General features: G+C 38.8%; 1 protein-coding gene across 1 annotated transcript in view; it reads left to right on the top strand.

Moving 5' to 3' along the window:
- The window catches only part of LOC103370538 (CMP-N-acetylneuraminate-beta-galactosamide-alpha-2,3-sialyltransferase 1), an 81,555-nt gene extending 72,696 nt beyond the window's left edge, over window positions 1-8,859 (top strand). The window contains exons 5-7 of the mRNA XM_008299631.1: window positions 2,113-2,158; window positions 6,351-6,470; window positions 6,708-8,859. Coding sequence (XP_008297853.1) covers window positions 2,113-2,158; window positions 6,351-6,470; window positions 6,708-6,881 — 340 coding nt within the window. The 3' untranslated portion in view covers window positions 6,882-8,859. The remainder of the gene's footprint in view (window positions 1-2,112; window positions 2,159-6,350; window positions 6,471-6,707) is intronic.
- Window positions 8,860-10,110: the final 1,251 nt, after the last annotated feature.

Below are 10,110 nucleotides of genomic sequence, written 5' to 3'. Positions count from 1 at the left end.
GGTGAAGATTTGATTTAAAAAAACTACTGCTATCTTGAAACAACTCATGAACTAAAAGAAAACTAAGTGAGCAAGATCAAACATTTCATAAAAACACAAACATTACAATACAGACACAGAATACCCATAATATGTCTTATGAAACCACTGCCTCCGCCTTTGTCGTTGGTGAAACCCCTAAAATTTCCTCCCTGTGCATCAAAGTTACATATTTCAACGTTTTTCCATGAAAATAATCTCCTGGCTTGGATGCGGCTGTACACTGCAGATCTGGAAGTTCCTGCCTCTCTCTTCTTTCACCTCTCCCCACTCCCTGCCGCTCAAGCACACCAGCTCATCTACAACTCTGCTCAAACACTGTAAAACCTTTCTGGACTGACTGCTTGGGTTTGTTTCTTATGAAACTCAGAATGTGTGTTTTAGAAACTGTTCTCGGTACACTGCAGTTTAAGGGTGGACATGCTCCATGTTGTAGATTAACAAGGCAAAATACTTGAGTTTAAATAGAGACAGTCTTTACATAAACACATATGCATCACTCTCACATGACATTTCTGTTCTATCAAGTAACACAAACTCCACACTGAAAACACAAGGCCTTCTAATCTAATTGTTTTTCCCAAAATATCATCACTGGGCAAAAACTATTAATAATGATGTTATATTCCTACTTGGATGTGAGTAGCAGATATGCTTCATTTGCGCCTCCATTTGTCAGTGAAATCAGAGCTACAAAACTTTTTTCCAGCCTTGATATTTAAAAGTTGCAAACACATTATTATGCCCGCTCCATGTGTTGCACTCCCAGATTCATTCACACTCTTTAAATACCAGATTGTCATAACAATCCCACTCACTCCCTATTTCTATTTGTCACATTGCCATAACAAGGATAATCACTCTGTTGAAAATCTTCCAGTAAATTTCACCTTCAGCTGCTTCTCTCTCAGTGACCTGTAATCATTAGCTTGATTACTGGACATCCAGGGAAAAAAAAAATGAAGCCACAGCCAATTAATGCCACTGCCAATAACTCAATCAAGCCAAAATGCGAGATGGTGGAAGTATCCAAACAAATGCTGCCTATAAATGTGCAGTTGTCTTCCAACTCTGCCAAAGCAATCATTCTGCATCATTAAATTTCACTTTACTGGCAGTAATGTCAGCATTAGCCCGACAGCTATTAGATGTTAACTGAGTGCTGTGAATTATTTTGTTACATTTTCTGGTCTTGTTAAATAAAATGAGGCTCTGTTGAAGGACAGAGATGTGTGAATGCACGCAGAACAGACTATTGTGGGTCCACATTCATATTCGAGACTTTGATTAGCAAAAACCTTGAAATTTAAAAGCGTTTTTATGCAGAAACGACAGGGTGTTAAAGAACTTGGCATCTGATGCACACCAGGTCATTTTCTTATTGATCTGCAAAGAAATTGAATTACACCAGGCACTATATTCTTTGAATTTTAAAAAGACATATTGCTGCATTGGTAATAGCCTTGATAAACCTTTAATTAGACACATTCATCTGGACTTTAATTACTTTCAATTTCTGTCGTTAGTATGCCATCCGTCTGATTTCAGCGTCTGCACAGGACGAGTGTTCAATTTACATCGACTTTAAATAGATTTTTTTAGGCTGTTTAACCATGAAAATGGTATGCGTACTATTTTTGCATGCTCTGTTGCTTCCAAATGTGACTTGCTGCGGTCTGAAGAGTCCTGTGAAGAAACTTTTCATATGCAAAGTGAACGTAGCCGCCTCACGCACCTGTATTTAAATATCCCGTGTCTTCACTAACAGCAGCTCCACGGTGAGCTGTGGATGCTGTCATGTGATGAATGCTGCAAAATCAAAAAAAAAAAAAAAACACCTGACAGTGAGCACATGTTACTTATAGAATCTGCTCATGTAGTTAATTGGATTTCCTCATGCAGGTGTAATGAGGATGGACACTGGGTGTTTATTTTTAGACATCATCAGTTACATTTGATCAATGCCATGCTGTACATTGTGGATTGGTGGATACAGAATTCACCAATTTTTGTGGGTTGTTTTAGTCTATGAAAGGCAACTTTTTAAGCTGCTGCTGTTTTCTTGTGTTACAGCACGTATTTACCTGTTGTGTCCAGGATAAAGGCAAACAAAGATAAGGTGAGTTTTTGTCTTTTTTATTGTACATGTTAGCACTTTTGTCTGGATGGAAATGTAATGTTTCCTGTCCTACATGGCCAGCAGTATGTGAACACCTCATCCTTACACTGACATGTGATTGTTGAACATCTCATTCTAAGGCATTAACTCCACTGACGGGGTGACAGGCTCTTGTTTTGTCACATGCAGGTTTCTAGTAATAGTTAATGCTGATGTAGCAGCAATATCAAAGCAGCCACCACATTTTATTAGTACATTCCATTATTACCAGGTGCCGATTTCAGCTGCTTTTTTTTTTTTTACCCTTCTCATGAAGGTATTTAGACTAAACCGTTAATGGTCGCTGGGTAAACACTCTGACAGACGACATATTAAACCTTGTTTGAGTGTCCCACTAAATTAGGTCCAGTTTAAATTCCACTTGTATCAGATGTTTTAAACTAATTCACCTTAATTATACAAATAAAGCAACCCTGGAGCGTTTTTTTTTTTTTTGTGTGACGCAGAAATGTTGTCAAATCTCATGTATCGACAGTATGTTGAGAAAGAGAAATAAAATATTACTATAACAAGCTCATATGCCTGTGTTTACTTGTAGATTTGTTTCTTTGAAGGCGTGACCGTGGGTGTGTTAAAAGGGTGAAGGGGCCCAGTGAGGCTGTGGATGCACATGCATCGGTGCTGCTGATGATTCTACATCGTCGTTGTGTGCCACATAGCAACGACATGCCATGCGTCTTCTGCTGACAAGTGCTATTTTCACGGCAATGAGCCTTGTAAAGAATGTCGTGTGAGCCGCTGTAACATCACACAGAAAGATAACCGTTCTCTGCAGGCAGCCGTGATGTGTTGAACGCTACATTTTCCTGCTGGCTAATAAGGCTGTAATTCAAAATGATACATTATTCAGATGTGCAAAGGAAATGCAGGCAGAGCAGATATGTAAAACATGCACATTTTAGCAGTAACATGTGGGAATTTAAACAAATAGCTGTATCCTGTGGACATACGGATTAACTGGTGTTAATTAAATCTTATAGTCATATATTGAAGCTTAATGGAGAAGCGGAAGTTAGGAATTAAATCAACATACAAGACAGCCTTTCAAAATATTGTCAGATTTTTAATAGATACTTTAGATTAAATGCAATGTAATTCAAATACTATTTTATTTATGTACGTATGTATTTAAGTACATAGTTGAAACCAGAAGTTTACATACACTGTACAAAAAGACATATAACCTTTTTTTTGTCTCACTGTCTGACATTAAATCAGACTAAACTTTTCCTGTTTTAGATCAGATAGGATTGCCAAAATTATTTCTATTTGCTAAATGCAGGAATAATGAAAGAGAGGATTTTTAAAAAAAAAATGTTTTATTACTTTCTTCAAAGTCAGAAGTTTCCATACAATAAGATTTCTATGCCTTCAGACTATTTGAATGATGATGATGATGTCATGGCTTTGTAAGCTTTTGATAGGTTAATTGACAACATTTGAGTTAATTGGAGGCACACCTGTGGATGTATTTTAGGGCTCACCTCAAACACACTGCTTCCTTTGGTGACAACATGGAACATCTGAAGAAATCAGCCAAGATGTCAGGAAGAGAATTGTGGAGCTCCACAAGTCTGGTTCATCTGTTCAAACAATTTTCAGATGTTGTGGGGGTTTTCTGCTGCAGGAGGGACTGGTGCACATCACAAAACAGAGAAGGCATCATGAGGAAAGAACATTATGTGGTGAAGCAACATCTCAAGACATCAGCCAGGAAGCTAAAGCTTGGGGGCAAATGGGTCTTCCAAATGGACAATGACCCTAAACATACCGCCAGATTAGCTACAGAGAGGCTTCAGGACAACAAAGTCAATGTTTTGGAGCGGCCATCACAAAGCCCTGATCTCAATCTTGAACATTTGTGAGCAGAGCTGAAAAGGCGTGTGGAGCAAAGCGGCCAACAAACCTGACTCAGTTCTGTCAGGAGGAATGGGCCAGAATTCATCAAACTATTGTGAGAAGCTTGTGGAAGGAAACTCAAAACTTTTGACCCAAGTCATAGAGTTTAAAGGCAACGCTACCAAATACTAAGGAAATGTATGGAAACTTCTGACTATGAAGAAAGTAATAAAAAACTCTCTCTCTCATTATTCTGGCATTTAGCAAATAGAAATAATGTTGGTAAACCTAACTGATCTAAAACAAGAAAAGTTTTGTCTGATTTAATGTCAGACAGTGAGAAAAAAAAAAAAAGGTTATGTATTTTTTTATACAGTGGATGTAAACTTTGGTTTCAACTGTACATGGCTGGTACATGATTGAACATTGTGTTGTTGGAAGGTGAACATATACAGTAGATAAACTGTGTGCTGGACAATGAATGGAAGTAGAAAACAATTAAATGTGGACAAGACACAAAACTTACAGTACAAGTCATGCTGACGTCTGCCCCTCTTCTCCTTTCTTAGTTTGTACACTCTTGATTCCTTTCCTCGCCTCCTCTCCTCGCGTCTTTGTCCCAAAAGCGAGGAGGAGAAACGAGGAAAGAGGAGTCGAGGTCATCTGACAAAATGAGACATCATTGTGCTGCAGCTTTAGAGCAATTAAATATGATGTGTGTCACAGCTGCATTATCTGTCCATTGTTCTGCTATAGACGATCAACTGGATTTAATTATCTCTGACAGACAAGCAGAACAGTTTTCATCGCAACGTACAGGATATATTTAATTTCAATTTAAAACGTGACAGAATGTGAGGGGAAAGTGCGGACGAGTGCTTTGAAGTGTAAAACATTCATTACACGCCAAAGAGTACCACACAAGTAGAGAGCGACATAAATTATGATTTGTCCGTTCTGTTTCTGCCACAGTTTGTATGTTTCAGCTATGGGTGCTAAAAAAAACTTCCACGTTGCATACAGTGAGGATACAGCTGTGCATCCTCCTCTGGCAAACCTCCTCTCTCGTCGAGATGCATTTTAGGAATCGAGACGTCCTTCATGATTGATTTCCGGGTCACAGGCAGGAGGACGGAGTAGCTGAGGAGGCTCAAAGTAGAGAAATGAGATGAGCCTCTGGTTGAATCCAGACATTTCTGTGACAAACAGATCGAGATTGTGGCTTTGCATTGCTTAGTGTAGTTACTTATAACTGTCATTGCTGCCCCACTACCAAACAGAGCAGTGGACCATTAACACTAGCTGTACTCGAACTGGTCAGTCATTCACAAATATGTTTCCCCCCTTCCTCATGAACTGTCTTTTGTTAAAGTCTTTTAAAAAACTTTTATAGTATGTCTTGTGCGTTTTTTTTGTCCCGATGTTTTGCACTGCCTGCCTGCTATCTCAAATTTCATTTTGCTGTCTTTGTACAATGACAATAAAGAGATTCTGATTCTGATTCTGATCTGACCAGCGTGAAAACAGACTAAATGAGAATGTGCTGCTGTATTTTGAGTCGACCGTTTCTCTTCTCTATATTATCACATTTGAATCACCATGTGCCGTATTCACTCCAAGAATCCAACAAACAAAAATATTTTCAAGGTCTTTTTCAGCAAAAAAGGTTAAAAAAAAACAAAGCTTGAGAGGTGGATGTTAAGGGGTTAAGAGCACATCAAACAAAACTCTGGCCCTGACCCATGTGTTACATCTCTTTTGTCTAGCAGCCAAAGCTCTTTAGTTGAGAGCAGGTATTCTTCCTGTGGCCGCTGAGGCTGGTCGATTCAGTGGTGCTCAGGAGGAAAACACGCTGTGTGAGCTGTGCGATTAAGGCGAAGTAGAAAGTGAATCTTGCTTTCTTTTGTACTGTACAAAGTGTGATTTAAGAAAGTTAATTTTCCGTGAAATGACTTGACAAAACTCTAAATTATTCTTGGTTCCCAGAATGGTTGTTTAATTTTGACGTGTTTAAGTACATACCATCATTCACTTCCTGATCTTGGCGCTGCTGTACCATAAAGATTTCCCCTAATTTGAACTGGGGCTCAGTCCAAACCATTAAAAACAGCCTCAGACCAAACTTTTAAAATCGGTATGTTAGAATATATTTTGGCAATAGTACATACCGCTTGCTAGATGTGTTATTTATCTAAGTGTAACTGTGAATGCAGTTTAGAATACAGAGTTGAATCATTTTTTTGCGGTTTCAATAAATGGCAAAGATTTATAAATTCCTCTGACTCTGTTGCAGGTGTTGATTTACAGTCCGACATTCTTCAAATACGTCTACGAGTCTTGGCTTGAGGGTCATGGACGATATCCTTCGACCGGTTTCCTCAGCTTGCTGCTCGCCCTCCACATATGTGATGAGGTAAGTTAAAGCTAATAAGAAACACACACGACCTCGACAAACAAGAGTGGATCAGACTCCTCAGTTGAGAGGACATGTGGAACTCTGCGAGGATAGTCTGTGTGATGTTTTACTACAATGCGTTTTCATGAATCAGAAATATAGGGATCTGAACTGAAAATTGAACAAAACCCTCAGATGTACAGAGCCTGTGTGGGTGATGTTTCACCGTGTTTTTGTTATGGTTGTCTCCTCCAGGTCAGTGTGTTTGGATTCGGTGCAGACCAGTATGGAAACTGGCACCACTACTGGGAGGAGAACCATCTGGCTGGAGCTTTCCGACACACGGGAGTCCATGATGGAGATTACGAATATAATGTCACCGTGCTGCTGGCGGACAAGCACAAAATCCGAATGTTTAAAGGCAGATGATAGGAAGCCCCATATGTGCAGTGGGATGACCACCAAATGAACCTCAGCAGCCTTTTAATGTTGATTACTGTCCAGAAGAATGCTTTTTTTTTTTTTTTTCCATGGTTTCCAAAGACATTTTCACACGAGCTACTCTGGTCAGTCCTGTTTCCTGCTGAGTGCATACGTTGCTGTTGAACAAATGTCTTTGACAAATCGACAGAGTTTTTGTCTCTCTGCGTCCAGGCGCAGACCATCGAAAAACACAGCACTGCCACGTTCCATAATGTCTGAGCCCAACTCAAAGACATCTGGGACTGAACACAGACGAGGACAAGAGAAGAAGCTGTCTGTCAAGCATGCTATACATAAAAAGCCTCAGTACTATTATATAGTATGTGTAAACTCCATATTTTCTTTTTTTTTATGACAGTGGCAAGCATTGTGGACACCTTTGTATGTTAATGTTCATTGATACAAAATATTCTCTGATGACAGTAGTGATCAGACTAAGTGCCAAAACCGAACAGCTGATGTGTGGACATGGTGCAGGGTAGTTTGTGCAGAATTGATCATTGTCTTTTATGTAGGAAGAGCCTGTATTGGAAGCTGTTAAAGTCCAAATTGATAACCAACAAACATAAAAGCATTTTAAGTTTCATAACGAAACCACTTCAGAATGCACTGTAAATATCATTTCCACAATGTGGCAGTGAAGGCGTTTTACATTATATTAGATGTGAGAGAGAATCAGCTTTTTTTTTCATCACACTGATCGATTTGGACATAAAGTACCCGCACCACAGACCTACTTGCATCCTGCCTGTCTGATTGCAGCTGTAAAATACAGTTCGACGAGGCTAAAGGGACACTTAAAATCAAGGCCAAAATCAGCCGCAAAGAACATATTTTACTACAATGTGACATTTATAGAATGCCCACAGGGCTGTAGCCAGCTTTTTTTTTTTTTTTTTTTAAGAAATACTGAAGTCATACGTTTCCTAACACATTGTCTTTCCTACTTGGAAGTTTTGTATCTCATAGTAAAGATAGCATCTCATTATTCAGTGATTATTTATTTTGGCCTTATTTATGTATTCAGTGAACTATGCATCTTCTAAATTTAAGTAAATTTTAGTGCTCACTACATCAATGTTGTTTTGAAGCCACCATGCCAGAAGCAGAATTCTATCAAAACTTGCTAAACTTTGCAGTTTGAAATATAAAGCCAAAAATAATAAAAATCAAGCCCACAGAAATATGCATCTTTCAGCCAATCAATTATCACGGCTCCAAGGATGTCAACATTGGACTTGTTGGTCAGCTGATGCTTTGGCCCAGACTAACATTATTTAAAGATTTGTGGTCTCTAGATGATTTTACTTTGCTGATCCCTGACTTTTCCTCTTATGCTAATCATAAATCAAGCTTTGGGGTTTTAAGTGAACAACTGTTGGACACATATTCATGTAGTTGAAATGTGGTGGCCTCCTAAATTTCTCTTTATCTCAAATTTAATGTTTGGCTTAAGACTAAATACCCAGAGAACCAATGACATTCCCATCAGCTGTGCTTTGTGAGTTGTGCTAACTAGCCAGTGTTAGCATGCTAACATGCTAAACTACTGTATGATGGTAAATATGGTAAACATCCACTATGCTGAGCTTCATAGTGTCGGTAGTGTCACTGTGAGCATTTTAACATGTCGACATTAGCATTTAGCCGTAGACTGTATGTAGGAGTTGGACGGAGACGCTGTCGTGTCACCTGCTGGTTTGTGGACTAACATCCTGAAGCCTCCAGTTTGAAATTTGTGGTCCTTAAAAAAAAAAACAGACATAGTGAACTAGCAGACAGAACTTAAGGACACTACAGACGCTGATAAGGTCGCGACCCGCCGATCACAAGGTCTAAAACAGACCTGGCTTTATCATTTATTCTATTAGAACTGGGAACATCATTTCCAAAGTGAACATCATCCTGGAATTAAGACCATAAACTCATTAGAAAAATATTTTTTGAGGTAACAGATCAAGTTGGGTCATTTTCTCATAGACTTCCATACAAACTGTTTTTTTTTTTGTTTGTTTGTTTTCTTTTTACTGGAGGAGTCGTCCCCTGCTGGCTGTCAGAAATAATGCAGGTTAAAGGCACTTAAGCATCGATTTCACTTTTCATACTTGGAGGCTACATCCATCTTTTATATACAGTCTATGCAATTATCTCAAAGCACCTTGTTAAAGTCGAGAATGGACATAGTGTTTATAGTACAGAGCATGTAGCATACAGCGTAGCCCTGATCACCCACGTCCAGCTAAAGGTTTCATTGTACAGCTGAACAAAAAGGAAACTGCATTTTTAATCATTTATTGTTTTGGTGTTTGGCGGTTGACTTTTTTTGTGTTTTGTTTTTTAATCCGTCGGATCCTAAAGGACTCTACAGGAGACCTGCAGCAAGGTGTGGAATAAGAGTTGTTATAATGAAATAGTCAATGAGAATTTCATCATGCACTGTGATGAAAACATGAGTGAAGGGTTTTTAATACAAGAGGTGTAACACAAACACCAGGTTCTTTACTGTTTATAATGGACACCTGACATGTGATACAGCCTAAACAGGGGTGCCTTATCATTCCAATCAATGACGTATTGTACATTTTTGATGCACATTGTGACATACATTTTTGAATAAAAGTAGGTGTCAAGTGCCTTTAATGGGAGTTTTTAAGACTTAATGTTACCACCAGATTAGACTGTATTATCATAGTTATTCCTGGATCTAGAAGTTTATGTTATTGTTGTGTATACAGTGTAAATTTTAAGCAATCATATACATGTACATAGAGTATAGCCATGTTAAGTAACTGTCAGTAAGATGTCAACGTGTTTGGCTCTGCGATTTTACTAAGCCTCTGCTATGTTTTGTCCAAACTCGAAATTATTATGAGCTGCACTTGCTGAACTTGATGTGTGAACACTGAACCGAATGGAAACCACAAGCGCTTACCCTGCTCTCATTTTCACCCAGAAATGTCTGATCTGAAACACTGCAGGTGTTGGGTTCAGATTCGTCAGGAGTTAAGCTTGTACCTAAAAGGCTTTGATTTGCTCCATGTGCCTTGAAACATAATGGAGACATTTTTCCCGGTCAGCGTCTTCATGATCGTCTTCATCTTGACGTAAGAGCAGGTTGTTAAGTTGAAGACAAACCACAACATTTGTTCAGTTTGCATTTCTGTCCTTCCACCTT

Source organism: Stegastes partitus, unplaced genomic scaffold (assembly GCF_000690725.1).
Source record: "Stegastes partitus isolate 25-593 unplaced genomic scaffold, Stegastes_partitus-1.0.2 Scaffold1439, whole genome shotgun sequence".
NCBI classification, from domain to species: domain Eukaryota; kingdom Metazoa; phylum Chordata; class Actinopteri; family Pomacentridae; genus Stegastes; species Stegastes partitus.
This window is presented reverse-complemented; position numbering and strand designations above follow the sequence as displayed.